Below are 19,063 nucleotides of genomic sequence, written 5' to 3'. Positions count from 1 at the left end.
CCCTTACTCCCCTCCCCTACGAATGTGACTGAGGGGTTCCTCCTCCCCCTGTATATGCTCATAGGGTATCAAGTCTCTTCTTGGTAGCCTGCTATCTTTCCTCTGAGTGCCACCAGGCCTCCCCATCCAGGGAATATGGTCAAATATGGGGCACCAGAGTTTGTGTGAAAGTCAGACCCCTCTCTCCACTCAGCTGTGGAGAATGTCCTGTTCATTGGCTAGATGTGTGTAGGGGTTCGAAGTTTACTGCACATATTGTCCTTGGCTGGTGCCATAGTTTGAGCGGGACCCCTGGGCCCAGATCTGCCCATCATAATGTCTAAACAGAACTCTTGGTACACCACCAAACTTCCTTTGTTCCTCTCTCTTGTTATATTCCATATAGAACTAATATCCACCAAATTATTTGGTCTTCATATGTGAATTCATTCTTCCCTCTGTTTCCCCATTCATCTCAAAGCCACTGGAAATTTGGTAATTTTAGCTTTCATAATGTACTTGATTTCCCCAGCCATTCTTTTTTTATAGTTCACTACCCCAGCCCAAGACTTTTTGCCTTGCTTTCTGTAATATGTTTTCCCCTTTGGCCAAATTAATTCATAACAACATTCAAGAAATTTTATTTCCATTTTGGAGTTAGGATGTGTCTCTCTAATTGTACCCCGAGTTAGAACCCTGAGTCCGCATGATGCTTGACCTAAAAAGACCTGTACCATTTGGCCGACACTCTCCACTCATGTATAGTTTAGGTCATGCTACAGTGATAAGAACTCTTTTAAAGGCTCTTCAGGGTATGGTAGTGTATATCAGTAATTTCAGCACTGGGAAACTGAGGCAGGAGAATCACAAGTTCAAGGTCTTTGTGGGCTAGATAGTGAGTTGCAGGACAATCTGAGGTAAATAGTGAGGGCCCATCTCAAAGCAACAGCACAAGCCCAAAATTTTAGCAGCTTAAGGCAACAAAAATGATTTCATGCTCACATATATGACATTATGAGATAGCCAGGGCTTCCCCCATGAGTTATCTGTATTCTCGGACTAACACTGAAGGAGAAACCATTGTCCCAGAAATGACAGAAAGAAACCCGTAGCAAGCTAGAATGCTTTAGCCACTGACCCAGGTGTCACACAAAGAATTAGATTTTTTTTTTTTTAAACCAAAGTGACTTACATTCAAAGGGGACAGGGTGGGGTAGTACTCCATGTGCCTCAGTGAACAACCAAAGCTGTTTGGTGCATAGCACCAATGGCTAACTCAGTATTCTATATTTCAAATGAAGGAACTGAGACCCAGAGCAGCTATGAGGACAGTGAACTTTGAAGCCATGATGGAGAGAGAGTCTTGGGTCTATTGCCTAATACTGCTTCTAATAGCGAGCCAGAATTTATTTTGTACTGAATGAAAAACAATTAGACATCTGGTTATCATCCTCTTATCTAAATAATACAAACTCCTTGTGTTGGAATTCCTTCTCTGGGTAGATGGATCAGAGGTCCTGTTCTTGCCTGGTTGATGATCGATGCAATAAGATTCCTGCTCAAAATTTCTCCGACCTGGCCATTTTCATTTCTGGAAAAACTAAATTATGTTTTAGGCTGAAGATTCTAAATACACCAGTGAATATCCAAGGAGATGAGCAAGAGGAATACGGTTTGCTTGTATACTGTGTGCTAAATACATTTGAAATGTGCTCACAAGAATCTCAACAACGACTTGGAGAAAATAAGTGTTTATTTTACCGAAATAGCAAAAGTCTAAGGCGAGTGTAAGAATTTATCAGTCTCTTTGGCTGTCGGATACAGGGTAGCTGTGATTGTTTCACACATTACTGCAGGATTGAGTCAGGAGGAAGACAGTTGGAGGCAGCTGCGCATGCTCCTTTTGTTGGGCCAAGGAAAAGCTTCCTCGAAATCAATCCCTTGCCTTTCATTCTGGATTAGCCCTGAGATGTCAGGCTCTGGGACCAGAGCGAGACAGCAACTTTTTCTTAAAAAATAAAATAAAATAAAATAAAATAAAATAAAGGAAAACATTACCATTAATTGGCCAAGCCTGGTGCTAGCTTGAATAAAATGATGGTTCTGGTCCCAAGAATGGCAACTGGAAGAGAGTGTGAAAATAAAAACTGGGTGAAACGCTGACAATGTCTGCCTCAGTCATCGATGGAACAAACTATGGTTAGGTTTCTGCCACTGTGACAAAATTCTGAGAAAAGGTGACTCACGGGAGGAAGCGTCCCTTTTGTCTTGTCCCTCAAAGGTTTTAGCCCACGTGGGCTGCCCCCAGTACTTCTGGGTCTGTGGGAGGCAGAGGATCCTGGGAAAAGGCTGCGGTGGAGAGGAAGTCCAGAGTCAAGTAGACAGAGAAGAGTGAGAGGAAAAAGGTGATCTTAACAAAGCATGTGTGCCTCGGTGGGGGCTACTGCCCAGCTGTGCCCAGATCCTACCTCCCACTAGCCGAAGGCAATGCCATTGTGTTATGACATCAAGAAGTGGATCCATGGGTTGAGTCAGACTCCTCAAGATCCAATCACTCTCCAAATGTCATCATGTGGCAGCTGATTTCCCCCAAACCCAAATATGTGGTCTGGAGACGATCTAAGACTTAAACCACAGCAGTAGTTTTGATTATTTTTAAGTTTGCATAGGAAATACTTCATGGCTCAGTGGGTAAAAATGCCTGCTGTCGAGCCTGACTTCTTCCCCTGGTCTCATCCAAGGAGAGACCAGAGTCCTCCAAATTGTCTTCTGACCTCCACTTGTGAGCTAACACACACACACACAATTAGTGAGATATAACTTTAAAAAGTTTAAATAAACCATCATGAATAAATGAAACATATTTGCCACAGAATCAATAGTAGCCACGGTAATATAACACAAATTATATATACATATACATATATGTATATAAATAGTCCAACATTAAAAGTAAAAAACAATAAGAACTAGAATACAAATGCAAATATGTTTGTTTTAGAAATGCAAATCTGAGGGCTGGTGAGAGGGTTCAGTGGTTAAGAGCACTAGCTGTTTTTCTCAGCAACCAAAGTTGCTGAGTTCAATTTCCAGCAACCAACTGGTGTCTCACAAGCACGTGTAGTGGGATCTGATGCCCTCTTCTGGCCTGCAGGCATTCCTGCAGACAAAGCCCTCATATACATCGAATAAACAAATAAAATAAAAATTAAAAAAAGAAAGAAACATTGACAAAGTAAGGAACTGTTTGAACATAGCACAGACTCACATTTGTATGTGTGTATGAATGTATCCACTTGAAAAATTTAGGTTAATGCAAAAAAAAAATCATGTCTAGATGTAATGATGACTGAGGAGAAGTTCACATAGAATATACTTCTAAGCCATCTGGATAGCCTTAAAACATTCCCAGGAACCTCAGCCCCTGACTGTGTCATGGGCCACATCTCACCATCAAGTGTCGTATTTCTTTGTGATTTCAAATGCTTCTGCCATTTCTAACTCACACATTTCAGTCTTCCTGAGGTGCACGGCCATAACCACATGCCAGAACCTTTTTCAAGATTGAGGGCTACATTTACTGTAGCATTTGCACATTTTCTACATGTTTAACCTGGGTGCCCCAGTACCCCACCCCTGTAATCCCAGGATTCAATAGAGGCAGGAAGATCACAAATGAAATGCTACTTTTAGGCTACATAGTGAATTCCAGGGAAGCCTATATAAAAAAGCAAAGACCTTATATCAGAAACAAAAAAACCAAAGCAATGCCAGGCAAGCAGATCTCCATGAGTTCAAGGCCAGTGTCCTCTGCATAGTGAGTGCCAGGCCTTCCAAGCCTATGCAATGAGACTGACTAAACAAACCAACCCCTAAGCAGTGTGGGATGAGGAGGGGACTCAAGGGGTAAAGCTTGCTGCTCAAGCCGGAATCAGACTTTGGGTCCCCAGTATCATGCAAATGTCCGGAAGGTGTGGCTGGCTAGCAAGACGTGTTTCCCTGAGAGGCTCGCCTCAGTGAATAGGCTAGAATGATTCCGGAAACAGACAACCTTGTTCTCCAAGCACGTGTACATGCACACACACGGGCATGCCATACGAATGCAAATATGCACGCACATTGCACACACATTGAAACTAAAGCATTAAAGCAAGCACATAAAAACATCTATCATGTGTAAAAATACATAAAATGTTTTACCTGTTTTAATTCGCTTTCTGGTCTCTCTCTCTCTCTCTCTCTCTCTCTCTCTCTCTCTCTCTCTCTCATGCACCACTGACAGGAATTCTAAGTGTTTGATGTCTAAATCTCCTATTTCCCAAAAGTCTTATAATTTTAATTGCACAAATTTTTAGTTATAACATTATACTGAAGGGTATACCTCTGATAGTCACTAAGTGAACATGTATGCTTTACATATATGCATATATATACATATGTATATATGCTAAAACAAGTGGGATATTTTAATAAATAACAAACCTCATTTTACATCTTTAAAAGTTGCTTTAAAAGTATTTATTCAATATACACAGGAGAGTTATAAAAAAATACAACAAAACTCTCAGTTATCTCAAATGAAGGCCATTCAGTATGCCAAGCTATATATAGACATCTCTATAGTGAGTGAAAATTCATCATTTACCTCTTAAGGTAATTATGCAAATTACAGCCAGCCTCCACATCCTGAGCTAGGAAAATGGTTTTTGTCTTTCTTCTCGTTTATAATCTTGTCCAGGTGGAGTTGAACAAGATTCATAACGGGCAGGTGGAAGCTGGCGGTCTGCTTATAGTAGAGGAAACTTTTATTTTTTCTCCTTAGGGTCTCTTTCCCTTAACAAAGGTGTGCGCAAAACACGCAGCCCGGTCCCAGAGCTTCTGAGAGCTCTCCCCCAGGAGAGCTCAGTAAATACAAGGAAAAACAACTTCAAACAATGAGAGGCCGGTCTCTTGCTGTTCTCACTCTCAGACCTTGCTTCTGCCCTCTGTGCCTTCTTCAGGCATCCTCGTTTTTCAAACCTGCCTTCTAGGCTCACTTTCCCAAAGTAAACTGTCCTTCCCTCGAGTTCCGTTTGTGAAGCCACACCAGGAAGAACTTAAAGGAATTAACCTTGCTTGAATCATGGGAGGCCATGGCTGGGACCAGGAAAGGGTGGATCCCAGCCAAAGGAATCATGTGGAGAGTAAGCCACAGAGAAGTGTCTGGGTTCTGGGGACACCCATTTTATTTTCCTCCAAGGTCAATCTTTACTTCTTAGGTTTAGCCAGTCAGATTGTAGCAAGTAATCGCCAAATGCCAGCACTTAAAATTAGATGCAACGCTTTGACGGCACCCACTTCAAATAAAAACAACCCTGCCTTCATTGTTGTGCAAATGTAAATTGTCATAGCTGCACACTGCCTTCAGAGCCACAGGTGGAAGACCAGAGGAAAGCCGCCCAGGGCTCCCAGCCGCCCTGGTCACAACCCTGCTCTCTGAGTGCACCTGCGCACGCCCACGGGGCACGCATTCAAGCCACAGGCTGTGGGTTCGGCTAATGTGTCCTTTCCTTCCCTCGGCTCCGCCTCACCTTGCTCACTTTCCCTTTCCCCACCCCCCATCCCTTGGCCCCACACAATGAGATTTTTGTTTGCTTCAGTAGCATGTGACAACAGTCGCTGCTGCTTTGCCTAACGCAGTGCTGCAGGTCTCTCAGGTAACAGGTGGCAACTTCCCCTGTTGGATTGTAGGTGTATTAAAAAAAAAATTACCTCATAGGGGTGGAGCTCTGGGACTCCAGGTAGCAGTCCGCAGTCAGGTAACCCTGCCGTGAAGCTGGGTAGGTAGTTAGAAGACGGGAGTTAAATGCCAAGGTTCACCCTGAGGCCTTTGAGCAACCAGACGTTGCCTGCAAAGCTCAGATGGAGGCCAAGGAAACCTTTGGGAAGGAGAACATGGCAAGCAAGAGAAAGAACCTGCCCTTCTTGAGACCCAGGCTATATATGCTGGAGAGGAGGAAGACGGATACCGTGGTGGACAGCTGTGTGTCTGGGGACCACTCTGGCACCTTGAGGAGGAGTCAGTCTGACAGAACCGAATACAACCAGAAACTACAAGGTAACTTAAGGAGAAAGCGCTTGCCCGAGGTGGCTTCATTCCAGCTCCGCATTGGCTGGCTCCCACTCGCGGAGGAGACACTTGAGGCAGAGGGGGAAATCAAATCCAACTTCCCCTTCTTAAAAAACCAAGCAAACGACACTGGAAGGGACTCAAGGTAGAGAGAAAAGTTTTTACGAAGTTGTACGAATCGATGGTTAAAGAGCTGCCTCTGAATTTTTCTTAATACCATTCAATTTTCTCTGGTGACAGTAATTTTTCCCCCTTTACCTTCCTTGTTCCTCCTCCTTCCTTTACCCAACTTAAACAAACAAACAAACAAACAAAACAAAAAACGGGGAAGGACTGGTACAAATGTGATTTAAAACCTACAAAAGGCAGTTTATCCCAATAGGTGGCTCTGAGAAGTTACACCATGAGACCTGGCTAGGAGACCATACTAAACTGTGGTTGGGTTACACGGGGGTGTGAAATTATAATCATGTCTGGGAAAAAAAATAAGTAACGCGGCAGTCAATGGGGCGCTCTGAAAGAGTTCCTGAAAATCACTTAATGATCGTGCCCTTGGAGTGGACTGAATAGCGTCCGAATGGGGCCGAGCAGCTCCACACACTTATGCCCAGTGACTATTGAGGAAATAACCACTTACTTGGTGATGGTGGTAAGGTAATTTGGCACAGTTATTATAACACACCTTCCATTTCTGGCCCTGGGTTTCCATCTCCCCCTGCCTTCTCTTCCCCCTAAGGGTCGTTTGCTCCAGCGAGGCTTCACTGTAGTGTGATAGCGGGCAAGGTTTGATCGTCCCAGCCGCACCTGTCATGTGAACATCCATCCAGATCCTGTCAGTCCTGTTCCGTGCACAATGCCTCCGTGAACTCCCCTCATCCCACGGCGACTTGTCCTTTTAGACTTTAAAACTGCAGTGGCATGAAAAGACCACTTATAACCAGAGCACTTTCCTCAGAAACGAGCTTAAAAGTGGTTATGCAAATGATTCAACTTAAATGCGTTTAGATTAAATGTTTTGAAACTATAACTAGGGCGTGATAGTTTCTAAAAACCCTTCAAGGTTCGGCATTAAGTGGCAGTGGCAGTCTTTATCCTTAAAGAAGTTACTTCTAATGAGGAAGGCACAGTATTTGATCTTTGAATTTAACTGCCTTCGAGGCAAAGTGAGAAAAAATGCAAATTTTAGTCATACTCACTGGGTTTCCAATTTTGATTTAAAAAAAAAATTTACTGTGTACAAGACTTTGGAGAAAATAACTTAAAATTTCTGAGACCCAATTTTCCTACTTTTGAGTGGGAGACTAATGATATTTACCATATAGTGGTTAATTAAATTAGATAAATGACACAAACTTCTACTACCTTGGCTGACAGATATTATATGCTTAATAAATAATAATAGCAGCTATTTTCAATTTTAACAATAATGGGTACCATACTAACTGATAGCCTAAGCTGGATATTCATCCAAATTTGTATCTTATATTTTTCTTTTTCTTTTTCTTTTTTTTGTATCTTATATTTTTCAACTTCGTTTTGTTCCTTGATAAAGATACGACACACACAGGAATTCAGAAGTCGGCCACATTATTTCCAAAAATGTTTCTCCCCTCAGTTTCATATTTTTCACCAGCAAAATAAATTAGATGTAATGTTGAAACTTACGAGTTTTGCCACAAAACAAGGTGGTCAGTTCTTGGTTACTTTGCAAACGCTCTCGGGCAGCCTGCTCATTTCATTTGTAAGTTTTCTCTTCTGCCAGATGTTGTCTTTGAAAATAGAAGGGAGACTCAGAGCTCACCTGTGTTCCTAAAAGTACTTGAAAAACATGACCAGAGAGAGTGTGTGTAGACAGTCACATTGGAGTTATGACTTAGCTGGACTTCGGAGAAGAATCATTTAGATGTTAACCCAGAAAAAACAAAACAAAACAAACAAACAAACAAACAAAAAAACGCACTCTGAATTCTAATGGCCAAGGGAGCCTTTAGGATGAGTTTACAACAGATGCTTTGGCAGCGATGGGAGGTGTTTCTCCCGACAATGTTCAAGGCAGTCAGCTCTGTGGGTTTGCTGTCTGGTGTGTTCAGTGCCTGTAATGGACTCTGGTCAGATGACTCTGACATCTCTTTCTTATTGAAATGTCAAAGGTCTCACCTCCGTCTTTGTTGGAATTGGTAGCCTCCAGGAGGCATTAAAAAATGATTACCTTGATAACAATTGAGATGTAATCTGAATAAATTACTTAAAAAAAAAAATGACCTAGACTGGCTGGAGCTCCAGAAAAGAAAAGCATTTTGAGGCCAGAATGCTTTCAAAGGCTGGAATTTCCAGTACTGCTTCCGTTCTTGGCTCCCTCAGTCAGTTGGGTTTAGTAGTGTGTGTGTAGGCCAGCTCTTTGGTTCTGAAAACCAGATCTTTCTTCAGTGTCTGTAAGCTTATCTTTTAATTCACACTAGACAGTCATCTACCTGTTGGTGTTTTTATTCTTTGATTCATATATATATATATATATATATATATATATATATATATATATATATATATATATAACATTTTAGTAGAGTGAATTTTAAATTGCAATAATAATTAAAAAAATATGAGCCTTATGGGGTCAGCACACTAGAAAACATTTCTGAAGGTAATATTCTAATGACCGTAGGGGAGGCTGACTTCCCACCAGCAGTTACTCCTGATAAACTCTCCACTGTGCGGTGGTAGTTGGCTACTAACCTAGCAATTGGTAGCTTTACTCCTGCAGCGGATTATTCAGTGAATTGACAGTGACTGTATATGTTACATGCCATGTCTTAAGGGTTAATGCTGAGCAAAATCAGCTCATGTGCCCGAAGTCACAAGTCATTACAAAACAGACCCATTTCACTCCACAAAGCCTTATGGTCTTCTTGGGAACAGTAAAATGTGGCTTGATGGAAGTAGGGGCTGGCTCAAGGGTTCCAAACAGTCACTGTGTCATTAAGACCTGATAAACAGGAGACAGGAAGAAAACACAGATGGGAGACGGGTATTTTAGCTCCTTCACTGCGTTCCATCTGAAATATATTTTCTTCCTTATTGCTGGTAATTGACTCTCATTCTCCCTTTAATCTCTCACCCCACCCATACTTCATGAAAAAGACTTCTTTGTGAATTGTTCCATGTCTGCATATGGGGTCAGGGCCGGCACACTGTAAACAGGCACTTGGTAACCCATGCTTTGAATGATCCGGCCTACATAGGAAAAGGATGGGGACAGACACCAATGACTGAAATAAAGCTTCTGTGTGGGTGTGCCTTCATGGGGGGGGGGGCGAGGGAGAGGTTCACACATTCAGCAATAAATATGATTGCTCATTAAAACAAAACAAGAAATATGAATGTACAGTAGGGCACACATCGTGACTGCATGTTAGTGGGGGCCTAACTCATTCCTCACTCTGCCTGCTAGAGTACGGAGACCACACTTCGGTTCAGTCTTCTCCCGTTCCTTACAATCACAACACCACACCAGCCTTCAAGTCAGCTCAGCACCTTACTGCCATTCTACGAGGCCCTTAGAGATAAAGCAAACAGGGAAAACTTAAAGGCTGGGTTGTAAGAATGTAGGGTCTCGTATATGATTACATGTGTAACCCCATTTCAATTACGCATGACTTGGTTATACACATACACGCATACATATATATGTCTGCATATGCAGCTATCTACTTATAGAATACAAAGGTGTCCTTCTTATTCTTATAGAGTACAAAGATGTTTCTTCTCTTCTCTTTCTTTTTTTTTTTTTTTTTCCTTTGCTTTTTTGTCTTTTGGGTTTTTTGTTTGTTTGTTTTTTTGTTTTTGTTTTTTTCAACACAGGGTTTCTCTGTGTAGCCTTGGCTGTCCTGGACTCACTTTGTAGACCAGGCTGGCCTCAACTCACAGCAATACACCTGCCTCTGTCTCCCTGAGTGCTGGGATCAAAGGCGAGTGCTACCACACTCAGCTTACTTGAGATATTTATGTTGCCGCGTTTTAATGAAAATGTTAGTGACTTAGATTCAGGGGTCTTGTCTGAAACCATAATGACGGAGGTTACTGATGCAGTTCCCACCTCTCAGACCACACATTTTTACACACACACACACACACACACACACACACACACACACACACACACAATTTTACACAGCAATACCGCAAGGCCTATGGGAAGTAATTAGATTCTGGACAAGAACCCTTGTGGATGGAATGTATGGCTTTGGAAGACACTCAAGAGCTTGCTTCTCATTGTGCTGCCATTGGTAGAGATGCCTGTGAGGCAGGAAGTAGGTTCTCATCCTTGACCTTGGCTTTCCCAGATGGTGGGATGGTGAGGAACAAAAGCTTGTTATGCATGCTACACAGTAATTTCATACATTTTATAGACGCTAGAGCTGACCAACAGGGGGTCAGCTTGTCTTCATCCTCTGGTTAGTTTCTTAGTTGGTAAATATTTTTGCTAATGAAATACCCGCTAAGAATGGGAGTAAGTAAACAAAATGCCAGTATCACTAATAACAGGAGTCAAAACTAATTTTAGCAGGTCGATGGCATCTTATTCCCCATCTTTTATTACATTTTGTTTCTTTTGCAGAAGAGACAGTTTTCTCACCACTGAGAAAGAACTGGTTAGGTTGTTTTATAAATCCTAAAGTGTTGGTACGCTGGTGTTAAAAACAAATTGCCCTTAGGTACACATTTCAAACAGAATGACAGATTGCAAAATACAAGGACACATGACTCAACTGAAAAGTTGGACTTGGAAAAATCTTGAGCCCATGTAGTGTATCACGTTTTTAAGAATATAGATAACATATGAGCGAATGGGAGTTGTTCACACTGGGAGACTGAATGTTTGTTTGGCTCAGGCCTAATGAAGGACGCGATAAGGGTGAAGGTTCGACTTGCCATGCGTTTCTAACCTGGAGCCTTTCCTGTTCCTTTCTGGTCCTTTTTCCTGCCTCCTAACACCTTTTGCTGAAGAGAAAAGTACAGAACCGGTAACCCGACACCTGCAGAAAATAGGTGTGGAATTGTTTGAAGGGCAAACTTTAAAAACCCTCTAAGCGCTTCTGTAGTTTCTGTCTCAGTCATGCATAACACCAAAGTGGAGCAGAGCACACAGTCTCCCCACCCCACCTCTAGTAAAGAGTAAAGGTGTCTTTCTAAATAGGTGTGTTTTTAGAAAATCTATTCGTATCAAATTGTGAGCCACAGAAATCAGTAACTCCTAAGTAACCACAGTGATATGGGCAGAACCACCCCTTCTGTGTTGACCAGGAGGCTTTTGGGTAACTTTTCTAAAGATAGAAGATATCATTTCTAGTTGTGTGGTTTTTCTTATCCATAAAATGTACAATTTTATCAGTGAGTGAAATGTGTAATTAAATGGGGAGGTCAAATGAAAGAAAGGAAAGAGAGACATTTGGAGCTAGATAGATAGATAGGTAGATAGAGAGATAGATAGATAGATAGATAGAGAGAGAGATAGGTAGATAGAGATAGATAGAGAGATAGATAGATAGGTAGATAGGTAGATAGATACATAGATATAGAGAGAGAGATAGATAGGTAGATAGATAGAGAGATAGAGAGATAGATTATAGAGTCATGAGTCATGTTTCCTAGTTGGCACCATCATATCAACATTAGTAGGCGTTGGTTTCCTGGGGAAAGTGGGATTATCATAATGATGCTGAACTTGGATGGATTCTTGGCTAAAACCAGGCAAGGGTTGGCCTCTGGTGAAGCTTTGGACTGTCCCTGGCTGTGGAGAGGCCTTGGAATCAAGGTCACCATCTGTTGGGCTGCCTTATCCTTCCATGTAGTTTATATTTAGAACCTTGGAATTTTCTACTACATGGTCTTCAGTATTGGCTGTAGGTTTTCTTTAGATCATTCCTATCCATTCTCCTAAGGATGGACTTTGGCTGAGAGGTAACTGGTTATGGAAATGTTTCTTGAATTTATCAAACTGGGATATTTATACCACGCATAGGATTCCCTTTGTACCTGGGAGACTTAATGGTGAAGATTACAAGCCTTGAGGCTAAGCCTTCTAGGTTAGCTGAAACAAAGATGAACATGAATTGAGTTCATCTCTTACTGGTCATTCCCAGCTCTGTTACTATTTTAAGATACACTTGCTTTCCTGACTGACATGCACTCGTTGTCTTTATGGGTAAGGGTGCCCCAGCACTGAGCCAAATTTTGCCTTGACACTCTCAGGGGTCTAAGAAAACCAAGCTTGGACTTGGCTTTCAGATTGTTATGAAGTGAGCTTTGCCAAAAAGGGATACATTACTTTTCACTGAATGGCTGGCCCGTTCTGTTTATAACTTCTAGATATGCCAGAAGTACGTGTATTATTGGACCAGGTAGCTAGAGAAAGGCAGGCATAGCTGTGGGATGCCATCTACCATCATGGACATGGTCCTCCTTCTGTGCTGGGTCCTACAAAGTAAGAAGGGAGTGAAATGGAGGGAAGGCAGAGCCCTTACCCTCCAGGCTTCGTGCCAGCAAGGGACTTCCACACACCACGACATAATTCCAAGTCACTGCAGTTCTAGCTTTGTAGTGAAGCACTGTAGATGATAAAGCTTGGGTTTGCATTAGGTGCTTTCAATATTGAAAGTCAGAACACATCAGTAAGTAATTCAGCCAATATTTTCCTATAACGAGTTACAGCAATTAAGTGTTACTTCCTGCTTTTCATAATGCATAACATCCTTGTGCTACTGTGACAAAGCTTGTCTGGCTAGTTTTTGCTTTGAACACACACTCTTTCTTTCATGTTGTGTCCTTGCCAGTGTTGCTGTCTTAAAAATAATTTTTTTGTTGTTGATGCTCTTCAGGGACTAAAATTGCAAAAGTTAGGCCAGGCAAATCTTATACTAACAGCAGCTTAATGGTCTCCATTTTCTGCCTCATTGAGCACTTTAAGGCTCCTCTTCACTTTCTATGCCTGTTGTCCTTTATTTTCATCTCGATGTAATTGCAACCAACATCTGACAAGCAGAAAGCCCTACTCTAGAGCAAAGGTGGAGAATATAACACAAGCACAATTGAAAAGTGTACAGTTAGCTGGCCATGGTGGCACAGCTTTAATCCCAGAGGCAGGCAAATTTCTGAGTTCACGCCCAGCCTGGTCTATATAACTGTTCTACAACAGCCATGACTACACAGAGAGACCCCATCTCACAAAACAAAGCAAAATAAACGAGGCAAACAGAAACATGGACTGGTAGCTCAGAAATGAGCAGCTCTGCCTAGTTCTGTGTAGTTGTGCAATGTAGTTCTACAGCCTGAACCCTGAGTTGTACACGTCGGTGCAGCAGGAAAGTAGAATGTTGTGATTAAAGGCCTTTGTCCAAAGGTATCTGGAGCAATTTCTGTCTTAATTAGTGAATCAGAAAAGACCAATTTTAGGATAGCTGCACTGAGGCCGTGGCAGAGAATGCCTGTCTGGCCTCCCCTGGGACTTGAGGAAAAGCCTCCCATCTATCTAGTTGCTGGTCTAAGTATCTGAGTGTGAAATTGTTTTCCCCGATGTTAGGTCTCTAATGTCAGTTAAAAAAAAAAAAAAAAAAAAAGCTAGCTGTCACAGATTTCTGCTTCTGTGTTTGTGAGATGGTTGATTGAAGACATGTTTACCTCTCGGAGCTGGCCTGATTTTACTCAGGGAAAGGCAGTGAGTCCCTTGAAGAATTAGAACTAGAACGTGTCTCCTCCCACACAAGTGCAAGCAATTTACTACGCTCAGCACTCAGAAATTTAGAGGTAAATATACACCTGCTTCCTGGCTGAAAATTAGTCCTTTGCTCAAGCTCAAAATTCCTTCTGATCAAATCCCTGGTGGTCCGGACCGTCCTCACTGAGGTCTCTGTCCACCCTCAGCACCCACCCACGGAGGACCCTGCCCAAAGGGGCACAGACAGGAAGTGCCTTTCTTCTGTTCTCTTGGAATCTATGTATGGGGAACGTGACATGAATTGACAAAATACGGATTAACTGGGGGGAAAAGTTACAGATGTCGCTTGAAATCTACTTGTTTTGTGTAACTCAAAGCCCTTTGTGGGGAAAAAAAAATTCCCAAAGAAACAATTGGACCTAGAGTTCTGTACAAAAGCCGGGCTGTGGGCTGGGCCTCCAGAAATAAATTGAGGAAGTAAAGTGGGAAGTAAAATACAGGAGAAGCTAAGGGCGTCTACGTGCTACTTCAAGAAGGCTTGTTCTGCAGATTCATCTGGATGTCACCTGTCCATCTCCAGTGGCGAGGAGCTCCTCTCCTCCTCCTCCAGCCGGGGCCTCTCCTCCTGAGAATTCATGCTTTTTCTCCTCGTGGGAATTTATGCTTTACTTGCAGAGTGAAAAGAAGGAAGGGAGGGAGCCCTTCCTGCATCTGCTGTTCTCACTCATCTTCAGCTCAGAATAATCAATACAGAGAATCGTGTGTGTGTGTGTGTGTGTGTGTAGGTTCTGCTCCTTTCATGGTCTTTCTTTTGTATTGTATTTTCCACTCTTTTCCCCATTTAGATATCATTCCTCTTGAGAGTAGATGCTTAGACCGGTTTCAGCATCTAAGGGATGCCTGAGGTTTGGTGCACAGTCAACCCCATTGTTGCCCATTTAATTATTTTAAAATATCCAATGATTAACTGCAACTGTATTGATTCTTATGGTTGGCATATTTCTGTAATCCCAATTTTTCTAACATTCAATAGTAGTCAACTTTTGACAATTACTTTTTTGTTTGTTTGTTTGTTTGTAGCAACAAGAAGATACTAGATATCAACATAAAATTGAAGAATAAAATAAAATATATTGATACCGTAACATCCATGTCATGCTAAGTCACTATGACATTAGAGGTACACATAAGGTGATACAGAAGCTGTGATGGGAAAAGATTAATTGCACCCCTAAAGTGTAGGTGGTGGTGGGAGAAGAACAAAACAGTGAAATATGACGCTATTTTGAAATTTTAGGGGTGGGGTATTCCAGACTGATTAAATATGTCCCGTGCTTTGAAACAAGGCGACCATACAGTATCGACTTTCTTGTTTGAGGGTTGATAGATGAAAGGTGCCCAGAGACCAGAACACTAGGTTCGTCATGTTGCTTCACAGTCTTTGCAGCTTTGCAAAGAAGTTGATGCCGTCGTGTGCTCACAGATGATGAAACCAAGGTTCAGAGAGGGGAACGTGCCTTCCCAGTGGCCACACAACCACTAAGCGGTGAAGTGGGGTCCTCCAAGGGAGTCCCAAAGTGTGTGTGTGTGTGTGTGTGTGTGTGTACAGACAAACTGCGTTCTTCACTGTTCTTACCTTAGTCTTTAGTAATTGTATCTGTTTTCTGTGTTTTTTTTCCTGAAAGTATTGACCAATCTTGACAATGTTTTAAAAAATAATATTCAAAGCCCTCAGACCCTGTTTTGCAAGGGCACTTACTGCCCTTTTAGCAAACCATAAGCAAGTATTTTCAAGGACAGCATCATATTACGCTTTCAAAAAATGTTTTAGAAATATAAATTAGAATATAAATTAAAAAGGTCTTTCTAGAGTAACTAGACTAGCCTACTCTAAAAATATAATATGATTTATCTGAGCTGGTCTTAACTGCTGATCTACACTCACCCTATGGTACACTGCTGAATAAGGACTCTTGGTGGAAAATTGGGCCAGAATGTCAAGGCACGTTGCTCCTCTCCGCAGATTCCTTGTTGTTTTCCCGTTTCCTATAGCAGTTGATAATAAGATCCAAAGAGGGACAAAAAGACTTCTGGGGTTTTTCAGGACCATCCATGGTGAGAAAGAAAAACAAAGTGAACCTTTTTAGTCTTATACCTTGAAAATATTTATTTTCAGAAATGTTCTAGAACCGCATGGTGTATTACTGGTATGCGTACACTGGGGGCGCACACTTAGAACAGATTTGAATGCAGTTATTATATAGATTACATTTACGTATTGAAGCTTGATGCTGAGTAAAAAGAAGCACACGTTGAATGATGTGTCCTGTCTGGAAGGACCCAAATCCAGAAAATTTATACAGACAGAAAGGAAAAGGCCAGTTTTGAGGAACTTAGGACAGCCGTTGATTAATAGGCAGACCATTTTAGCTTGGGCAGGAAAGAAGTCTCTAAAGGCAGATGTTGTATGGTTGGACGTAAGGCACTGTGAGTACACTCAGCGACGCTGTGCTGTGCACACCTAACAGTAGTCCATAGGGTACTTTGCCACGATGAAAATAAAAGTGTGTGGAGACCTGTGGGTTTCGACATTAAGATGTCTGAGGCCTCCTTTGACCTGACTCTATCTACCCGTTCCCTTCTCTGACCCTCAGGATGTTTAGCTTTGACTGGCAGGCCTCACCAGCCTCCCCTGGCTGCTTGTTTTATATTTCTCTACTCATCTGTTCGAGTCTGTCTTTCCTGAATCTTCACGCTCACATCATATTCATGTGTCACAAGGGTGGTATATTTCTTACGTCGCATTGTGGCCCATCTCTTTTACGTGGCCGGACAAAGCTAGGGACATTTTGATCTTCAGAGCCTGGCAGGGGTTGGCATGAGTTCAGTAACTGAGTTGAACGTTGAGTTAATGAGTCAGTGCATGGTGAATCAACGGTGGTGTGGCCGTTGCACAGTGAAAATCCTACTGGATACAGGACTTCTCCTCTGTGGTTGGTCCAGGTCAGCCGGCTCATGGTCCTTTGCTCAGAAGCTTCAGAGTCACACAGCTCCTAGTGTGGATTATAACTGAGAGGAAGAAATCATTTCTTCTTCTTTTTGTGCTAGGTCACCTTTAAAATTCTGCCCTTATTAGCAAGGAGGAGAACTGTATCTGTAACATGCTGAAGGACAGGAATAGGCATCTCTCAGCTAAAATCACATTTGCAACCAGATACGGATTAAGTATCTAATATCTTAAGTATCTAATATATTAAGTAACTAATATCTTATGAATTGATCAAAGAGTCTAAGTAGAATAAATGTCTCCTTTTCTTTCTTCTTGTATTAAACAAATATTTCCATCCAAAAATAAGAATACCGTATTTGAAAACACCTTCCAAGAGCTATGATTGCTCAAAAATGCCACACATATAAGGCTGTCATTATTTTACAATGACATTACTCTTTAAAAAAAAATTATTGCAAATTTTCAGATTACACCCCAATGGTTATCCCCTGGTTTGTATCTTTCTGTTCCTACTCTTCCTCCTTCCCTCTTCTGCCCTCTTCCCCTCCGCTAGACTTCTGACAGAAGGGGACCTCCTCCTCCACTGTATGACCACAGCCTAGCCAGGGCTCATTTGGATAGCCTGCTTCCCCTTCCTCCATGAACTCTGGTATCCCCGATTTGATCGCTTCCCCTTGGCGTTACTCTTTTTAAAATATTAAAAACTTGTGTTGGGGATTTCTCTTGCCTACCAAATGCAAGGCCCTAGATTCAGCCCTCAGCTCAGAAAAGATAAAAACATTACTTTCAAAATTTAATATTTCTAAATTTGTAAGTTCACAATATGCTTTAGACTTTTGATTTTTAATATTTCTTCATAGACATGTTAAGTAAGGATGTAAATCTGGATTTCTTTTGATGAAGGAATACTTGGGGGAAAATCAGTATTCTCTGAGAAAAGGAATGTTTTATCACCATACAGTAACAAGGATACTTTTTCCACATTTTATTTTTTATGGCCTGGGTATTGAACCTAGGTACACCAGGCAAATGCTCTACTTTGAGCTTATCCACAGTCCAGATTTGCTTCCTAGTGTGCAGAATATAACTTGCACATCACTATATAAGCTTTCATTAGCATTTGATTAGTAAACGTTTCTGAATGAGGAAAGACTAATAACAAAAGCCCAGTCCTACACAGCTTTTCCTGTATGCTCTAATATGTTTAAATTGAAAACAATAAACACTTTTTAAAAGATACACAAACTATAGTTTGACTTTTCTGTATTTTTATATTGTAGTCAAACCTTCATGACATCTGAGAACCTCATCCAAGTCATGTTAGAGAATATGATTATGATATGTACACAGTTATGTACATGTGTAATGTATACTTATGGACTGATGTTTGGATCACTGTAGATTGTGCCGAGAATCCACAGCCTACAATAAGTGATTAAATGGAACTTTTAAAAAAAGAGTTCACTTCAATTAGTTGAGAGAAAATCAAATTCTGTTTTTTATTTGTCTAAAATCTATTAAAATGATAATTAAATTGATAATGAAAGACTTAGGATCTAGCTCAGTGATAAAATGTTTGTTTCACATATGTCTAGCCCTGGGTTCAATCCCAAGTACAACACAAGGAGAGAGAGAGAGAGAGAGAGAGAGAGAGAGAGAGAGAGAGAGAGAGAGAGAGAGAGAGAGAGAGAGAATGAAAAGGAAAAATGACATACCTCTATGTCTAAGGCTTTGACAATTAAAAAAAAAAAAAAAAAGAGAGGGGGGGCTATTGAAATGCTGTCTTCTTGGCATGACATAGTCATTGCAATTATAAAAACACAGCCACTGTAGTTGCCTACACTGGGCCTGTACAGGACAGGGCTTGCCATCAGCTGAACATGGACTGGGAAGACACTTATAGATCCTGCCTCTCCAACCTGAACTTTTAGCTACCAGTGGAACCTTGGGGCGGGGCAGTCATTGTCTTCAGTTGGGTACCACAGATGAACCCAGCAGGCTTCAGTGGGCAGTTCCAAATCCATTGTAAGACAGACAGTCCTGGTTAAACTCAGCGGTTCCTAAAACAAACCAAAGGGACATGAATGCAAAAATAGGCCTTATGTGGAAGTGAGAGTAAACAGAAGTGGAAGGAGACAGGAGAGGAAGCGGGGAGCGGGGGTGGGGGGGAACCAAAATACATTGTAAATACGTATGAAGTTGTCTAAAATTAATTTAACAAAGGTTATAACTTTAAAAAAAGAAATAAGCAATG

At 41.6% G+C, this 19,063-nt stretch overlaps 1 protein-coding gene across 1 annotated transcript in view; it reads left to right on the top strand.

Annotated features, from left to right (window-relative positions):
• The first annotated feature begins 5,654 nt into the window (after positions 1 to 5,654).
• Arhgef38 (Rho guanine nucleotide exchange factor 38) overlaps positions 5,655 to 19,063 on the top strand; it is a 115,405-nt gene continuing 101,996 nt past the window's right edge. The window contains exon 1 of the mRNA XM_051165511.1: positions 5,655 to 6,076. Coding sequence (XP_051021468.1) covers positions 5,881 to 6,076 — 196 coding nt within the window. The 5' untranslated portion in view covers positions 5,655 to 5,880. The remainder of the gene's footprint in view (positions 6,077 to 19,063) is intronic.

This window comes from Acomys russatus, chromosome 23, assembly GCF_903995435.1.
Source record: "Acomys russatus chromosome 23, mAcoRus1.1, whole genome shotgun sequence".
Classification (NCBI taxonomy): Eukaryota; Metazoa; Chordata; class Mammalia; order Rodentia; family Muridae; genus Acomys; species Acomys russatus.
This window is presented reverse-complemented; position numbering and strand designations above follow the sequence as displayed.